Source organism: Eulemur rufifrons, chromosome 14 (assembly GCF_041146395.1).
Source record: "Eulemur rufifrons isolate Redbay chromosome 14, OSU_ERuf_1, whole genome shotgun sequence".
In the NCBI taxonomy this organism is placed as follows: Eukaryota; Metazoa; Chordata; class Mammalia; order Primates; family Lemuridae; genus Eulemur; species Eulemur rufifrons.
In genome coordinates, this window is record NC_090996.1 from 8,468,372 (window position 1) to 8,487,037 (window position 18,666).

At 46.0% G+C, this 18,666-nt stretch overlaps 1 protein-coding gene across 3 annotated transcripts in view; it reads right to left on the reverse strand.

The window, feature by feature from the left end:
* STYXL1 (serine/threonine/tyrosine interacting like 1) overlaps window positions 1-18,666 on the reverse strand; it is a 51,020-nt gene that overhangs the window by 7,613 nt on the left and 24,741 nt on the right. For all 3 annotated transcript variants that reach the window (XM_069486373.1, XM_069486374.1, XM_069486375.1), the window contains exons 5-6: window positions 13,583-13,728; window positions 8,088-8,233 (exon numbers count right to left, since the gene is read on the reverse strand). In XM_069486373.1, coding sequence (XP_069342474.1) covers window positions 8,088-8,233; window positions 13,583-13,728 — 292 coding nt within the window. The remainder of the gene's footprint in view (window positions 1-8,087; window positions 8,234-13,582; window positions 13,729-18,666) is intronic.

The following is an 18,666-nucleotide window of genomic DNA, read 5'->3' on the forward strand; positions in this document are numbered from 1 at the left end:
TTGGGTGCAGATGATTAAATGAGTCCGGGCCAGGGTACTGAATGGCCTCGGGGGATGCGCCTGCCGTGTCAGGTGGAGAGGGCAGGCAGAGGGATGGACACTGTGTGGCTGCTGCTTTAGACGGAGTGTTCAGGGAAGGCTTCCCTGAGGAGGTGATGTTTGAGCAGCGACTAAGGGAGGTAAGGGAACAAGCCAGGCAGGGAAAGTTCCAGGCAAAGGGGAATGCCGTGCACAGTGGCAGAGGCAGTGTGTTTGTTGTACGGGAAGAACCACCAGGAGGTGGGAATGGCTGGAGCTTTCCAAGAGAAGGGAAGGGGGAGGGCGAGGAGGTGTGGGGCCTGGCTAACGGGACGGTGTCTGCAAGGAGCCTGGCACGGTGCCTGGCATGCAGTAGGCACTTGCCAAATGTTATTTATGGAGACCACAGTCTACTGGTGGCATTCAGGAGTGCGCAGACCACTGTGGCACACAGAAAGTTGTAGTAGATTCAGAAACAAAAACACGCTGGTTCTGTTTCTACATGAGCACTTGCTGTGACAAATACAATTCTCCATTCGTCCTTCCCTCAGACATTCACGCAGTGCCTACTGTGTGCCAGACCCTGGGCTGGACCCTAGTGGACACCAGATAAATCAAATAGGGCCCCTTCCAGCTCCAAGGGGCTCCCAGTCTGACGGGCACCTGGCCCCAATCCAACTGGCAAGGTGTTGGTAGACAGATCTGCATGATACCGGGTAGCTGGGGCAGAGGAAAGTCAGGGGGAGCTGGGAGGGCTTCACAATGGAGGAGGCATCTGGAAGGAGAAGGTTCGAGGATACAAGGTCAATATATAAAAATCAATGGGATTTCTATATACTAACAACAATCAGAAACTGAAAATTTACAAATACCATTTATAATTGCATCCAAAAAGATCAAATATTTAAGAAATCTGACACAAGATGTGCAAGATCTATACACCAAAAACTAGAAAACATCACTGAGAGAAAGGAAAGACCAAAGTGAAGGGAGAGAAAGATCATGATCATGAATCATGAACTCAACATGGTTACGATGTCAATTCCTGCCAAACTGACCTGTGGATTCAGTTCAATCCCAACCGAAATTCCTACAGGCTTCTTTGTAGAAACTGTCAAGCTGATTCTAAAATTTATGTGGAAATACAAAGGAAAACAACTTGGGAAAAGAAGAACTAAATTCGAGGCCTAACAGTACCTGATTTCAAGACTTATAAAGCTACAATCATCAAGAGTGTGGAATTGGTGTAAAGAAAGACACAGATCAACAGAAAAGAATAACAGATCTAGACATAGCCCCACACATGGTCAATTATCTTTTCAACAAATGTTGCTGGAACGAATAGCTATCCATATTCAAAACAATGAACTTTATTCCATATCTGGCACCTTATACAAAATTATTTCAGAATGGATTATGAGATGTAAAAGTTAAAACTATGAATTTTTAGAAGAAAATCTTTGCCAAAATTCAGTTGTCCATATATGCAAGACTCTGGGTGTGGGCTCTATTCTCTGTTGCTTTATTTTTTTCTCCTTGCACCGATATCGCAATGCCTTTGCTTGCTGCAATTTTATTGTCTTGATATCTGGTCAAGCAAACCTTCTCATTTGTTGTTCTTTGACATTTAGCTTTTTTTTTTTTTCCCTTTGCATTTCCACATAAATGTTAGTTACTGTATAAATTCCCACAAACCTACTGGAACTTTATTGGCATTACACTGAATCTATAGATTGACTGGGCAAGAATCAACATCTTTGAAAAAATTAATTCTTCTAATCTATAACTGTAGTACATCCCTCTTTTATTCAGGGAATCTTTAAGAACTCACAGTAATGCTTTTTATTTTTCCATGTAGAGATCTCACACGGCTTTCATTACACACATGCTACCATTTTTCTATCGCAAAATTTATCTTTTTAAAATTTCATTTTGTGCTTCTCATTCTTATTCAGAAAATAATTGATATTTGTACACAGTATTGATCTTGTACCTGGCAACCTTATTCATTAGTTCTAACAATTTATCTGCAGGTTGTTTTGGCTTTTCTATCTATACAATTATATTGTCTGTGAATAATGGAAGTCTTATTTTTTCTCACTTTTGCTTTCTTAAAAGTATTTCTTGTTCTTGCAGTATTTTGCCAGCTGGGACCTCCAGCTCAACATTAAATAGGAGTGGGAGTAGTGGCATCTTTGTCTTGTTTCAAATCTCAGAGGGAAAACTTTCAACATTTCACCATTAAGTGTGGTTTGCTGTAAAGACGTTTTTAGATATTTTTTATTAGCTCAAGAAAGTTCCATTCCATTCCCAGTTTGCAAAAAGATTTTTTAAAATCATGAATGCATAATGAATATTGTCAAATGTTTTCACTGCATCTACTGAGATAATCCTGGTTTTCCTCTATGTTATTAATATGGTAAATTACATGGATTGATTTTTCAGATGTCAAAACAACCTTATGCCCTTGTAATAAACCCAACTTAGTCATCATATATTATCTTTGTCATATATCACTGTATTCAGTATGCTAATATTTTGTTTAGGATTATTACATCTATGCTCATAAAGAAAATTAGTCTATAATTTACCTGTATTATAATATCTTCGTCAGGTTATGAAATCACAGTTATATTGGTCTCATAAAACAAGTTGATAATTGTTCCTCTTTTTTATTCTCTAAAAAGAAAACAAGCCTAACATTGCCTTTATTTTCTCCTTAAAGCTTAGGTAAAATTCATCTTGGAAGCTATCTAGTCCTGGAGTTCTCTCTATGGAAATTTCTTTATTAGTTACTGATACTAACAAAATTTTTATTTTGTCTGATGTCATTTTTGATAGGTAGTATTTTCTAATTTGTTCATCTAAATTCTATTTATCATGATAAAGTTTTCATAACATTTTATGATCTTTTTAATATCTATAGGATACATAGAATCCTCTTTTCCATGTGGTAATTTGTGCCTTCTCTTTTTTGCAAGGATTTATCAGTTTTATTCGTTTTCTTAAAGACTATTTTCATTTTCTTCATACTGTTTTATTGTTCCTATTCCAGTAATCTGCTCTTGTTCCTTCCTTCTTTATTGGATTTAATTTGCTGTTCCTTTGGTAATTTCTTTTTTTTTTTTTTTTTTGAGACAGAGTCTCACTCTGTTGCCCAGGCTAGAGTGAGTGCCGTGGCATCAGCCTAGCTCACAGCAACCTCAAACTCCTGAGCTCAAGGGATCCTCCTGTCTCAGCCTCCCGAGTAGCTGGGACTACAGGCATGCGCCACCATGCCCGGCTAATTTTTTCTATGTATATTTTTAGCTGTCCATATAATTTCTTTCTATTTTTAGTAGAGATGGGGTCTCGCTCTTGCTTAGGCTGGTCTCGAACTCCTGAGCTCAAATGATCCGCCCACCTCGGCCTCCCAGAGTGCTAGGATTACAGGCGTGAGCCACCACGCCCGGCCTCCTTTGGTAATTTCTTGAGATGAATGCTTACCTAGTTGATTTTTAGCCTTTCTTCTTTTTAAATAGATGCATTTAAGGCTATAAAATTTCCCTCTACACACAACTATATTCCACAAGTTTTGATATGTTGTATTTCCATTACCATGTAGTTGAAAACACTTCATAATTTCCATTGTGAGTTCTTCTTTGATCCAAGGGCTTTTTTTTTTTCCCCCTTTCCTTTTATTTCTTTCTTTCTTTTTTTTTTTTTTTTTTTAAAGATGGGGTCTGGCTCTATCACTCAGGCTAAAGTATACTAATGTGATCATAACTCACTGCAACCTCGAACTCCTGGGCTCAAGCCATCCTCCTGCCTCAGTGTCCCGAGTGGCAGTGCCACTGGGGACTGTGCCACTGTGCCACATTGCCACTGTGCCTAGCCAGAAATTTTTTTTTCTTTTTTTTTTTTTTGAGATGGAGTCCACTCTGTCACCTGTTCTAGAGTGCCATGGCATCAGCCTAGCTCACTACAGCCTCAAACCCCTGAGCTCAAGTGATTCTCCTAGCTCAGCCTCCTGAGTAGCTGGGACTACAGGCACCCACCACCATGCCTGGCTAATTTTTCTAATTTTTAGTAGAGATGGGGTCTAACTCTTACTCAGGCTGATCTTGAACTCCTGAGTTCAAGTAATCCTCCTGCCTCGGCCTCCCAGAATGTTGGGAATACAGGCGTGAGCCATGACACCCATTTCTTAATTTACAAATTTTCTAGGGATTTTCTAGTTATTTTTAATTATTGCTTTCTACATCAATTCCACAGTGGTTGAAAGCCAACTGTATATGATTTTAATCTCCTAAAATCCATGGAATCTTGCTTTATGGAACAGCATATTGTCAGTTTTTATAAATATTCTATATAAACTTAAAATATACATACATATAGATTCACCAGCTGTAGGGTGCCATTTTCTGCATCCATTCTGAGGATAATTTTTCTTTTCTAGTCTATTAATATGGGCAATTACAGTGACTGATTTTCTTTTTTTTTTTTTTTTTTTTTTGAGACAGAGTCTCACTTTGTTGCCCGGGCTAGAGTGAGTGCCATGGCATCAGCCTAGCTCATAGCAACCTCAAACTCCTGGGCTCAAGCTATCCTCCTGCCTCAGCCTCCCGAGTAGCTGGGACTACAGGCACGCGCCACCATGCCCGGCTAATTTTTTCTATATATATTTGTCCATATAATTTCTTTCTATTTTTAGTAGAGACGGGGTCTCGCTCTTGCTCAGGCTGGTCTCGAACTCCTGACCTTGAGCGATCCACCCGCCTCGGCCTCCCAGAGTGCTAGGATTACAGGCGTGAGCCACCACGCCCGGCCTTAGTGACTGATTTTCTAATGTTAAACCAACCTTGCATTCCTAGCACAAATACATTTGATCATGAGATATTATCCTTTTTATATGTTTTAGGATTCAATTTGCTAAAAATTTAGTTTAGCATTTTTGTACCTATGTTCATGAGGATATTGGTCTGTAATTTTCCCTTCTGGTAAAGTCTTTGTCAGATTTGGGTATTAGAGTAATAATGGCTTGTTAAGGGAATTGAAAATCATTCCCTCTTCTTTTATTTTGTGGAAGAGTTTGTGTAGAACTGATAGTATTTCACCTGTGAAGGCATATGGACTGCAAAGTTTTCTTTGTGCAAAGGTTTTTAACTATGAGTTCAATTTCTCTAATAGGTATAGGGCTATTCAGCCTGTCTTTATCTTTACATTTAAAGTACATTTTTTGCAGGCAGCCTACAACCTCTGCCTTTTAATCGGAGTATTTAGACTACCCTGTGCTGTCTGTTGGCCATGGTCTAAAAACCCTTGTCTCAGATGTTTTATCTGAGTTATTTTGGTTGTTTAAGGTGGGATTGTAAATCTGGTCTCTGTTACTCCACAATGGCAAGAAATCTCAATTCTTCTCACTTATATTCTTGAACAACATATTCTTTGGGTATGAAATTGTGGGTTAGCAGTTATTTTCTTTCAGTGCTTTAAGATTGTGGCCGGGCACAGTGGTTCACGCCTGTAATCCCCGGGAGGCCGAGGGGGTGGATTGTTTGAGCTCAGGAGTTCGAGACCAGCCTGAGCAAGAATGAGACCCTGTCTCTGCTAAAAATACAAAGAAATTATCTGGCCAACTAAAAATATATATAGGAAAAATTAGCCAGGCATGGGGGCGCATGCCTGTAGTCCAGCTACTTGGGAGGCTGAGGCAGAAGGATCGCTGGAGCCCAGGAGTTTGAGGTTGTTGTGAGCTAGGCTGATGCCACGGCACTCTCACCCTGGCAACAGAGTGAGACTCTGTCCCAAAAAAAAAAAAAAAAAGAAAGAAAGAAAAGAAAAGAAAAGAAAAAAAAAAGATTATAGCAGTCATTTATTGCTCTGTAACAAAATACCCTAAAACTCAGTTGCTTAAAACAACAAACATTTATTATTTATCCATTTCTATGGGCCAGGAATCTGGATGTGGCTTAGCTGGATACCATTAGCTTAAAATATCTCTCGTGGTTACAGTCAAGCTGTTGGCCAGGTCTCCTCTGAAGGCTCGATTGGAGAAGGAGCTGCTTCCAAGCTAACTCACACAACTGTTGTCAGGATTCAGTTCCCTGCAGCCTTTTCGACTGAGGGCCTCAGTTCCTCACTAGCTACTGTCTGGAGGCCTCCCTCAGTTTCTTACCATGTGAACCTCTCCATAGGGCAGCTCACGACATGTTAGTTAACTTCCTTCAGAGTGAACAAGCAAGAGGGCAAGTGAGAGTGAGCAAGACAGAAGCCAAAGTCTTTCTGTGGCCTAATATCAGAAGTGACAGCCCATTACTTTCACTTTATGATATGCATTGGAGGCACATCAGTAAGTCCAGCCCACATTTAATAGTGTGAATCCCAGGAGGTGGGGACTCACCTGAAAGGTTACCAACCACAAGGGTACATTCCATTTCCTTCTAGTTTCAATTATTTCGTTGAGAAGTCAGCTGTCAGTCTGACTGTTGCTCCTTTTGAAGTAATCTGTCCTTTTTCTCTGCTGCCTGTAATATGTCCTCTCTTTCTTTGGTCTTCAGTGGTCTGACTATGAGCCTAGCTGTGAGTTCCTTTAGATTTATCCTGCTTGGAGTTCATAAAGCTTGAATCTCTGGCTTGGGGTACTTCATCAACTTTGGAAAATTCTCAGCCATCATCCTTTCAGATATTACTTCTGCCCCATTTTTTCTCTCCAGAATCAGCAGACACTCCTCATGAAAAAGGAACACCAAACTACTGGCCTCACCTCTCTAGTTTTTTTTTCTTCTCTCAGCTATTGGCCATAAAACCTTCACTGTTTCGTCCACTCTCTGATACATAAAGCAGAAGAAAATCTCTGATCCAACTCTTCTAGTTGTTCTTTCTGGAAGGCTGGCCTGAATCACTTTGTCCTCATTCCTCACAAACTACTTAGGTCTCTATGTGAATTTTAATATCAAATTGTCTAATTATATACACAAAACTTTTTGACTGAAATCTTTCTGAATCTATAGATTAATTTATAGAGAATTGACATCATCATAACATTGGACTTACCTATCAAGAAATTCTTTCCCATTGTCTATACATTCTTTTATCTCCTTGCTTAAAATTTTGATTTTTTTTGACATTGTCCCTGCATAGCTCTTGTTAAGTTTATTCTTAGAAATCTTATCACTGGTTCTTCTTTTGTAAATTGGATATTTTCTCACTTATGGGTGGAGAATACCTTATCCAAAATGCTTATGACCAGAAGTGTTTCAGAATGTGAAATTTTTCATATTTTGTAATATTTGTATCATACTTACTGGTCGAACAGCCACAGTCCGAAAATCCAAATTCTGAAATGTCTAATGAGCATTTATCACCTTTGAGTGTCATGTCAGTGCTCAAAAAGTTTCAGATTTTGGAGCATTTTAGATTTCAGATTTTCATATTAGGGATACTCAACCTGTACTGATTGTTGTTTTTATATCAACAAATCCAGCATTGATTTTTATATGGTACTTTTTGTTTTTCGATACCTTAACTGAATCCTGTGTTATTTCCATAAATTCTACCTGAGGTGAGTCTTTATTAGCTTCGATCAGGAGCTGGAAGTAGCTGAGTACACAGTGCTCGGCCTTGGTGGTCATGACTGGACACAGCTGGGAAAACAGAGGCTGACAAGCCAGCTGTGCAGGGCTTTCCTGCTCACTGAACGAGGATGAATGGGCACGTGTCTATCTGTCCACCTCCCTGGTACCAGGGCAAATCTGGGGCATGGGGGCCATTTCTCAGAGGGCCTGAGACAGGCAAAATCGGGCAGAACAGGACATTTTAGAGCATAATGTTAAAATACCAGAAAACACTACTTTTGGTGAAATATAAAGGGCAACTATGGGGTCTCGGTCGGGCAGAGGATGCCAAAGCCAGGCCAGGAGACAGTCTGCAGGCCAGGAACAGGTGAAGGTCAGCGCTGACCTACTCCACTGTGTGATGACTTCTAAGAGCCCTTCCAACTCTGTGCATGCGTGGCCCTAGGAAACTTGTATAAATAAATGATACTTAACCTAAAAAAACAAAGAATCAATAGTATCTCCTTTACTTACAAAGGCCCCGTCTCCATGGAGACATTGACGTGTGCTTTGATTTTCAAATCCTTCTGAATTTTAGGGTCGCAGGCTTGACTGAAATTGCCCAGGAAGACCCTGCCTGGTATTATTTCCACAGGGTATGGCTGAAATTCATCCAGTTCCTGAGGTGGGAGAGGAGAAAGGCAGCTATGAGTGAATTCCCCAACGAAGAAGAGGGACTTTTTATTTCTTGAAATGCGGCTCAGCGAACAAGCTTAAAAGGGCAATCCCGGGACAGTGAATGAGACTGAGATCCTGACTTTCAAAGAGACTGGCGGGCGGATAACGACTTGCAGGAGGCGTCATTGTCAGTGAGAGCTGGTTGTGACAAAAGGACTGAAACCCAGCAGCACAGCGTGGGGTCTCAGTACCGCCATCTGCTTCCTTCCAGGGCACCCGTGTGCTCCTGGCCAGGCACACAAAGGTTGGAGTCGAGGACCCTGTGGCCCAGAACTGTGACAACCCTTCGTGTTTCCAGTTGGGGGCGGGGTGGGATGGGCGGTGGACAACCCTCTTATTACACTTGAAGGCCACCAGAATTTAAGCATCAAAAAAAAAAACAAAAAACAATAAAAACTCTTCTGAGCAAGAGTGAGACCCTGTATCTACTAAAAATAGAAAAAATTAGCCAGGTGAGGTGTCGCACACCTGTAGTCCTGGCTTCTCAGGAGGCTGAGGCAGGAGGATCACTAGAGCCCAGGAGTCTGAGGCTGCAGTGAGCTATGATGACGCCACTGCATGCACTCTAGCCTAGGCAACAGAGCAAAACTCTGTCTTTAAAAAAAAAAAAAAACACACACACACACCAAGAAAGCAACTCTTCACACAGAGCATATATGCCACTAGGAAATGAATTCCGAAGAAGGGTTGGAATGTGTAGAGAAGTAGAGGGAACAGGACAACCAGTGAAATGGAACCTTATTCCGGGTCCAGAATTACATTAAAAACTTTGGTTTCTTTGAAAAACAAAGAAACAGATAAAAGGATTATTTGTACGTTTCCCAAAGTGTGTTCTAGGAGACACTGGTCCCTCATAGTGCACTGTGAAAAAAGGGTTCAGAGAACCAAGTACAGTCGTCCTCTGTCTCTGTGGGTTCCACGTCCGTGGACTCAGCAACCTCACTTCAAAAACATTCAGAAAAATAGTGGATGGTTGCGTCTGTACTGCACACGTGCAGACTGTTTCTCTTGTCATCATTCCCTAAATAATGTGGTGTACCAACTATTCACATAGCATTAACATTGCATTAGGTATTATAAGTAACCTAGAGATGATTTAAAGTGCACAGGAGGATGTGGGTAGGATATATGCAAATACCACAACATTTTACACCAGAGATTCGAGCATCCGTGGATTTTGGTTTCTGTGGGGGGTCCTCGAACCAACCCCCCGCTGTGGATACTGAAGGGCGGCTATAAGTCCGGGCAGCCGTAGCCACGTCCTCCCTCTCTCGGGAACTCACAGTGTATCTTAGCAATCAAAGGCTGGAAGGAGCCCCATGGCAGAAAAACCTGCTGACACCGTATGATCTGATGTCTCCCGCAGGCTCCGGCTACAGACCACTTTTCTCCATCCATACTCCTTTGAATGACACAGGTCATTTCAAAGATCACAACCAGTTCCAGAAATCCTCTGGCTCCAAGTCTGACTCAGAAATCACGTCTTAAAGACCTCAATCTACTTCACTGTCTGCTTCGGTCGCTCAGAGCCATCTGGACTCAGCGCGTCACATCTGCCCACCAGGGGAACCGCGGGGAGCCCACATCCTTCCCAAGCCGCCAGCCTCAAAAGCCTTAGCAAAGAGCAGCCACCAAGCCGAGCCAGTCCTCAGGCTGGTGGCACAGAGATGAACGACCCGCTGCCTACGGGCAGGTCCACTGCTGGCAGATGACATGGCCCAAAGCTGACCCCAGCGTGAGGGCTGACCCCAAGGGCCTGCTGGTGCCGAGTGAAATCCCCCTTTCAAGTTCCACTTGGAAAATCTCACCAAAAACCCATAAGGAATCTATCAACTGCCTTCCTGCTGCTTTGAAACCAGCTTCCTTTTCTGTGGTTGTGCGGGTTTGGCTGGGAAGAGGGCGTGGCATGGAGAAAACACATGCACTAGGAGAGCAATCGCTTGTTGGTGTTAGGCATCGCCGATGAACAGGCCCCAACTGAGCCCACCGTCCTCCCCAAATCACCTTCTCCTCCCCCACCCAGTGTCCCCACCCCAGTGAACCACACATCAGGGCCACCTGCCACCCACGCCTAAAACCAGGGCGTCATCCCAGTCTCATGCCTGGTCAGGGCCCCCTCCTAAACATTTCTGGACTCTGCCCTCTCCCCTCTCCATCCCTGCCTCCTGGCAGGGCTCCCCCAAATCCACACGGCCCCACTGATCTGCTCCCCACACTGCAATCCGAGTTGATCTCTCTAACGTGAAATCTGACCATGCCACCCCGCAACCTAACACTGCTAGGAGCAGGCTTCAAACACGTTTCCGTCACAGAAAGAACTCTTTCCTTGAAGGGAAATCATTTAGGAAAGGCCACCTACAAAATAGAGGACATGTAGGTCACTGCCTAAAACAGAGGAGCAGTCTCAGAGCCCAGACGCTGGGCCTCCATCTCCCCTCATGGAAGGAGCTCCTTGGGGGGCAGTCAGGACACCCTGGCTTTGTGTTGTATAAGAACAGGTAATAGGAGGGAAGTGAAACTGTCATCCTTGTTCCTGAGGTTGGTGGCAAAGGTCCCACAGCAGGGAGAGACAAATGCTAGGTACCTGCATTCTAAAGAAAGGTGCACACAAGCAGAGCTGTGACGAATCACCCCACCCAGCCCTCGTGCCTGCCACCAGCCACAACCACCCCCTCTTCCCAGTCTGCGTAACACCAGGGCAACGATGCGGGAAAGTCACAGGTGCACACGTGTCAAACGACCACACTGTCCCTTTGAGATAGGTACAGTTCATCGTACGTCAATTACACCTTACCAAAGCTCTAGAAACGAGATGCAGGGGATGGTGGTGAGTTATGAAAAGTGTAAGGTTTGCAGAGAAGAAATTACTCTCCTCGCACCCTGCAAAGCCATCGGACGCTCCGCCAGGAGTGAGGAGGCGGGCCTGGCAGGAGCTGAAATCCACAGCAATGTGCTCCCACAGAGGAAGGGGAGGAAGTCCTTGGAGAGCTTCACATGTGTGCCCAGGATTTGGGAACATGTGTGACCCCAGACCCATGTCCCTGCCTTATCACCCAGGACCATCCTGGGATTCAGGGGAAGGAGTGTCGAGGGGGTGGTTGTGCGCTGCCAAGAGAAGGGCAGGGAGTTGGAGGTGGGGGGACTCCTGGCGGGGGTTGAAGGGAGGCACAGCTGGGACATCCTCTGCCACAGAAGGGTCGAGGGTGAGGCCGCGCCAGGCCCCAAGGAAACCAGCAGCAGAAGCCACTAGCAGCTCACAGACCCAGACGGGCCAGAGAGAAGAGGTGCTTCGCCACGACCAACACGCAGCCCGCCACACAGACAGGCCCCACTCTGCACCCCAACACCCAAGGGCTAGGCCCAAAGATAGGCAGAGAGGAGCTGTCCTTAAAGCCACCCCACCCTCCCCATCCTGAGGCCCCGAGCAAACCCGAATGCTGCCCAGCTCTGGGGGAAGGCAGAGATTCAGATTGAGATTGGAATGTTAAACTTCCCAGCTTGTACTAGGCTGATTGTTTTCACTTCCTTTATTTAAAATTGTGTCAAAAATATGTAGAAAATTAGAAAGAATAGTACAATAAACTCATCTATCCACCACCCAGCTTCAAACATTATCAACTCATGGCCAATTTTGTTTCATCTACATCCCCACCGAGTCCCTGCCCCACCATGGATTATTTAAAAGGAAATTCCATACATCATAGCACTTCACCCACAAATATCTCATTCTGTATCTCTAAAAGACAGAGACTTACTTTTTTAAAATAAGCATAATAATGTCATCATAATCTTTAAAAAGTAACTATTCCTTAGGGCCGGGCACGGTGGCTCACGCCTGTAATCCTAGCACTCTGGGAGGCCGAGGCGGGCGGATTGTTTGAGCTCAGGAGTTCGAGACCAGCCTGAGCAAGAGCGAGACCCCATCTCTACTAAAAATAGAAAGAAATTATCTGGCCAACTAAAATATATATATATAGAAAAAATTAGCCGGGCATGGTGGCGCATGCCTGTAGTCCCAGCTACCTGGGAGGCTGAGGCAGTAGGATCGCTTAAGCCCAAGAGTTTGAGGTTGCTGTGAGCTAGGCTAGTGCCATGGCACTCACTCTAGCCCAGGCAACAGAGCGAGACTCTGTCAAAAAAAAAAAAAAAAAAGTAACTATTCCTTAATATCAAATATCCACTGGATAGTCACATCTGCCCCATCTTTTTATACTATGTATAACTTAGATTGAAGTTTACTGAAAGTTCACTAAAAATGACCAGAAAGTAAGGAATCTGCTCAAGATGTTGCTAAGGGCAGGAATGAAAGCACAGCTCCAGGCAACTTAGAACAAATTACAACAAAATGAGACCACTTTGTGTTTACATTCCATTGTGCTCAGACCCTTCAACAAACCAGATACATCCATCCAACAGGATGCCCTCCAGGAACCAGTCCCTGCCTGTAGGTCACTGCACCTCTGGCGCTTGCTTTTTTTTTTTTTTTTTTTGAGACAAGATCTCACTCTGTCATTCTGTCATCACCTGGGCTAGAGTGCAGTGGTGTCGTCATAGGTCCCTGCAACCTCAAACTCCTGGGGTCAAACGATCCTCCTACCTCAGCCTTCTGAGTAGCTGGGACTACAGGCGTGCCACCACACCTGGCTAATTTTTCTATTTTTTGTAGAAACAGAGTCTCCCTATGTGGCTCAGCCTGGTCTCAAACTCCTGGGGTCAAGCGATCCTCCTGCCTCGGCCTCCAAAAGTGCTAGGATTACAGGTGTGAGCCACTGCACCCAGCTTTGGTGCTTGCCTTACACACCTGTACCTGGTTCTCTTGCTCACATCCTCATCCTCAGCTTTGGCTCCTGGAAGCCAAGCGCCCCTCCTCTGGGCTCCAGACACCTGGTACGGCCCTCAGCCACAGCCTTGCTCCAGCCACCACTTTCCTGATAGACAAGGAGCTCCTCCTGGGCAGGGACTGTTATCTCTGACTTTTTTGTGTCCCCTGGATCCAGACGGCCAAGAATGGAGAGGTGGTCTGAGCCTGTCAGACTGTGAGTATAGCCCACCATCCAGAGCTCCCCTGGGGGTGCCCTGCCCTCTGAACGGGCCCCGTCTCTGGCCTTGGCATTAACCTGACAGCTATAGATTCATCGTGAAGAACCAGGCCCCTGGGTGCCCCACGTTCATTTGTGCAGCCCAGTCTTCTCCATGTCCCCGGGTCCTTTCCATGCCCTCTGTCCCCCACCCCTGGGTCCCCAGGCCTGTGCTCCCATCTGAGCCCGCCTGTGCTCAGCACCCCGCCTTACCTGGGGCATCCAGATGATCTTCTGGGTCCGGAGGAAGTGATACAGGGCCGAGAAGCGCTCATAGCCCCCTTTCAGGATGTAGATGGGGTGGTGGGTGAGGTGGGTCAGGATCTTGCCATACTCAATGGCGGCGCCAGGCGCCATCTCTAAAAGAGAAGACCAAAGAGCTGAATGTCCCCTGTGCACTCACCATTTGTCTAGAGCTGGGGTGGGTGGTCACTTTCTTCTGAAAAGCAATTATTTAGGAAGCTGAAGCGAGCATACATAAGAGATGAATGTTACAATGAAAATTTCAAAAGCAACTTGGCACCAAGTTGATTGTTTTCCTGTAAGTTCTGAGATATATACACACCCACACCCCCCCCATATGTATGCCATGTGTTGTATACCACACAATTCACCCATGTAAAGTGTACGATTCAATGGTTTTTAGTCCATTCAAAGTTGTGCAACCATCACCACAATCAATTTTAGAACATTCTATCATCCCCAAGAGAGACCCCGTACCAGTCAGTAGTCACTCCAACTGCCCCCCAAACTCCCAGCTCTGGTTAACCACTAATTTCTATGGATTTGCCTATTCTGGGCATCTCATTTAAGGAATCATAAAATTCCTATGTGATATTTTGTATCTGGCTTCTATCACTTACCATAATCTCTTCAGTGTTCATTGATGTTGCAGCAGGTATCAGTATGTCACCCCTTTGTACGGCTGAATAATATCCCGTTGTGGACAGACCACATTCTGGTCTGTTCCCGTATTTGTTGATACTTTTTGGTTATCATGAATAATGCTGCCGTGATCTTTCACGTACAAGTTTTCGTGTGCATGTGTTTTCATTTCTTTTGGGTACACACCCTAACCTTTTGAAGGAACACGAAACTGTTTTCCACAATGGCTGCACCACTTCACATCCTGCTCAGCTGGGCGTGAAGGTTCCATTTTCTCCATGTTCTCACTAACACGTATTCCCTGCCTTTTTGATTATGGCCATCCTGGTGGGTATGAAGTGATAAGTCATTGTGGTTTCGACATCAGTTTAATCTTTTTTTTTTTTGAGACAGAGTCTCACTCTGTTGCCCGGGCTAGAGTGAGTGCCGTGGCGTCAGCCCATCTCACAGCAACCTCAAACTCCTGGACTTAAGCGATCCAACTGCCTCAGCCTCCCGAGTAGCTGGGACTACAGGCATGCGCCACCATGCCCGGCTAATTTTTTGTATATATATATATATTTTTTAGTTGTCCATATAATTTCTTTCTATTTTTAGTAGAGACGGGGTCTTGCTCTTGCTCAGGCTAGTCTCAAACTCCTGACCTCGAGCGATCCACCCGCCTCGGCCTCCCAGAGTGCTAGGATTACAGGCGTGAGCCACCGCGCCCGGCCCAGTTTAATCTTTTTTTTTTTTTTTTTTTTTTTTTGAGACAGAGTCTCGCTTTGTTGCCCGGGCTAGAGTGAGTGCCGTGGCATCAGCCTAGCTCACAGCAACCTCAAACTCCTGGGCTTAAGCGATCCTACTGCCTCAGCCTCCCGAGTAGCTGGGACTACAGGCATGCGCCACCATGCCCGGCTAATTTTTTTCTATATATATTTTAGTTGGCCAGATAATTTCCTTCTATTTTTAGTAGAGACGAGGTCTCGCTCTTGCTCAGGCTGGTCTCGAACTCCTGACCTTGAGCGATCCACCTGCCTCGGCCTCCCAGAGTGCTAGGATTACAGGCGTGAGCCACCGCGCCCGGCCCCAGTTTAATCTTAAAGGCCTTCATTGATCTGCAGAATGACTATTAGACTGTATGCAAATTAGATATGTGACAGGAAGTTTGCATAATTAAGGCTAAGCCAAGACATGCAGAGGATGTGGCCCAGAAAGAGAAATACTGTGCAGCAGGATTGGGAGAGCCAGCTATGAGCGGAAAGGGAAGGGCAGGGACTCTGACTTCTACATAGAATTTTGTTCAGGGAGACAAGGACAGTTCCAGCAGGAGCTCCTTAGGACGTAAGTAGCATGGGACCTGTCTGAGCGACTGCATTTGGAGGAGAGTCTGGAGTCTGTAGCCAGGCTGGGAGGAAACAGGAGCAAGACCCAGAGGACCGGCCTAGCTCAGAAGTCAGAGAATCAGGCCAACAGGTCTCACAGCACCGGCGATATATATCCCTTATGAGCAAGAGACTGGCAGGTCGGAGGGACCAGGGGAGCTGGGGGAGGAGTCCCAGCCCACACTGCCGCTGCCTTCAGACAGCTACTTCCCCACGGCTGTCATAAGACCCGCTGGAGTTGTATTCACAGTCAGGGATGACAGTCCGTGCCAGAGGAAGGCCAGTTTCCAGGGGACAATCAGGACAATTAGGTAGCCAAGCTACCCTGCCACAGAGATCCAGCGGAGGTCAGGTTCTGCTTTCTTAGAAAAAGAGGTCCATGCTCAGGGAGCAGGGAGCTTTAAGTTAAATTATGATGGGTTCTTGGCCAGCCAATGGTCGTGAAAGTCAGGCTCTGCTAAGACAGGGGAAAAGGAATCCCCAAATTCCCAAAGCTTCCCCTTACATGTCAAGAGCCTGGCTTGGGGGTCTGTAATCCATTTTGTTTGTTGCAAGCAAGGATGATTTAACATAAGAGAAATCTTTCTCATAAAAGAAGGGGCATGTTTGGAGAGAAAGTCCTAGAGGTCAAGACCAAGGATGACACTGACTGGGTGCCTGAAAAGAGACCCCGCTGAGGAGGGAGACACAGGCTGGTGGGTGAGGGGCTGACAACAGCCGTGCTCCACTTCCCACAAGGAATGCTGAGGCCCCCCTGGCAGAGCAGGTGGGTGGTTAGCCTAACACGGAGACTGAGGGGCGATTCAGCAGGGCCCAGGGATTGGAAGCACCTGTGGAAGCCCAGGTGCAGCGGCTGGGCAGGTGGGCACAGGGCTGAGCTCCCGTGAGCAGCCACTGCCAGAGGCAGAGAAGCTCACAACTTCCACCAGCCACGGGCATTTCAGCTGTAGACACAGCAAGGACAGAGGCTCATGGCCCAAGCCACTTGTGCTACACCTCACCTGGGGGGCCAGCAGGAAAGAACACCTTGCACCTGCTCCTAGGACATAATGCAGAAGGTACTGAGGAGGCACGTGTTTAACGATGGAAAGGAGAGGGTGGTGAGAGAAACCTTGAGACGGTCTTGTACCCCTGAAGACTTTGCATTTACTGAAAAATGCCACTTTAAACAAGAAAATTTGCCTTGCGTGGACAAGTCGTCTGTGTGGTCCTGGTTTCCTGAGTGAAGATGGGGGCCCCATAGCACAGGGAGGTCAGTTATGGAATGGAAGGGGGGTCATCTTTACTGAGCACCGTTTCCTAGAGTTTCAGGGTCCAGCCTACAACCCTAGGGTCACAGACCAGCGCCCAGCAGGACGAGCTTAGAGAAGAAGGGACAGTTTCCTGGCCAAGGACCTCCTGGGAAGAAAGTCTGGAAGGCTGATTTTATTAAAGGTAGAAGCTTAGCGCCACCCAATGGCAGGCATGTGGGTGCTCAGCCTCTGGAACTGCACCCACGCATGTGAATTAGCTACTAAGTCGCAGGAAGAGGAGCCCCCCATGCCAATGGCCACGGGTGGTCAGCCCAAAACCAGGGACTGCATGGAGAACACAGCAGAGTCTCGGGGTTCAGGGGAACACACTGGAACTGGCCACACTTGAACCTGGGTTTGAATCCTGGCCTCTCCAACTTACAGGAGTGGTGGCTTAAGAATGCCCACACATTCTTTCCAAGGCCTCCCTTTGAAAGGTCGGGGCTAACTGCCCTCTCCACGACGGTGGGCCGGACTTAACCACCTGGTTCTGATAAATAGGATGTGGCGGAGGCGACACTGAGTCCCGAGACTGGGTCAGAAAGGCACGTGGCTTCCCTGTTGCTCTCTCCTCTCTCTCAGGTCACTCACTCTGTGGGGACCCAGCTGCCACATGTGTGGCCATTCAAGCCACCCCATGCAGAGCTCCACATGCGAGGAACTGAGGCCTCCTGGCTATAGCCAGGTGAGTGAGTCCTCCTGGGTGCAGGCCACCTGGCCCAAACCCTCAGATGACAGCAGCCCTGGCTCACATTTGACTACAAGCTCAGTAGAAACCCTCCCCGCTGAGCTTTTCCTGAATTCTGGGCCCACAGCAACAAGCGAGATAATTACTGTTTGTTGTTTGCAGTTACTGAGTTTTGGCATGATTTGTTACACAGCAGTAGATAACTAATTCCCTAGGTGGGGGATCCTGGGTGAGTTATTTCACCTTTCTGGGCCCCAGGTTCCTCCCATCTCCAAAATGGGGGCAACGTTACCTATTAGGAGATAATTCACCATGGCCCCTCACACTTCTGCGTGTCCAAGGAACAAAGAAACTGGCTGCCTTCGTTCCAAACTAGCTTTTCAAGATATTTATGTAACAGTCATGGAAGATAGAGTTTTTCCTTCTTTTCTGCCCATTATAGAAGGCCCAGGCCCCCTAAGCTCTGGGTTCTTCTCCTATAATGCACCTTGCTGTGTATATAGATATCACCTGGCCCTCCTCCTGTCAGCCTATGAGAATTGGGGCTTGAGCCCAAGCTTGGTGGCTCATGCCTGTAATCCTAGCACTTTGGGAGGCCAAGGTGGGAGGATCGCTTGAGGCCAAGAGTTTGAGACCAGGCTGGGCAACACAGAGAGCCCATATCTAGAAAAAGTATTAATAGAAAAAATTAGCCAGGCATGGTGGCATGTACCTATAGTCCCAGCTACTTGGAAGGCTGAGGCTGAAGGATCACTTGAGCCCAGGAGTATGAGGTTGCAGTGAGCTATGATCACACCACTGCACTCTACTCTAGCCTGGGCAACAGAGCCAGACTCTATCTCCAAAAAAAAAAAAAAAACAAACAAACAAACAAAAAAAAGAGAATTGGGGCTTGGAGAACCAGTGCAAGAAAATAATGACATTCTGGCTAGTTCTGTTGTTCTGAATAACAGAGTCCTTTGTCTCTGACCCAAGAGTCTTATGTCTCTGTCGGTATTCATGAAACTGTAGCAGGTTCACCTGTTCTCTTGCAAAGAAGGTAAGATCTCAGTCCCCTCATAGCTCATG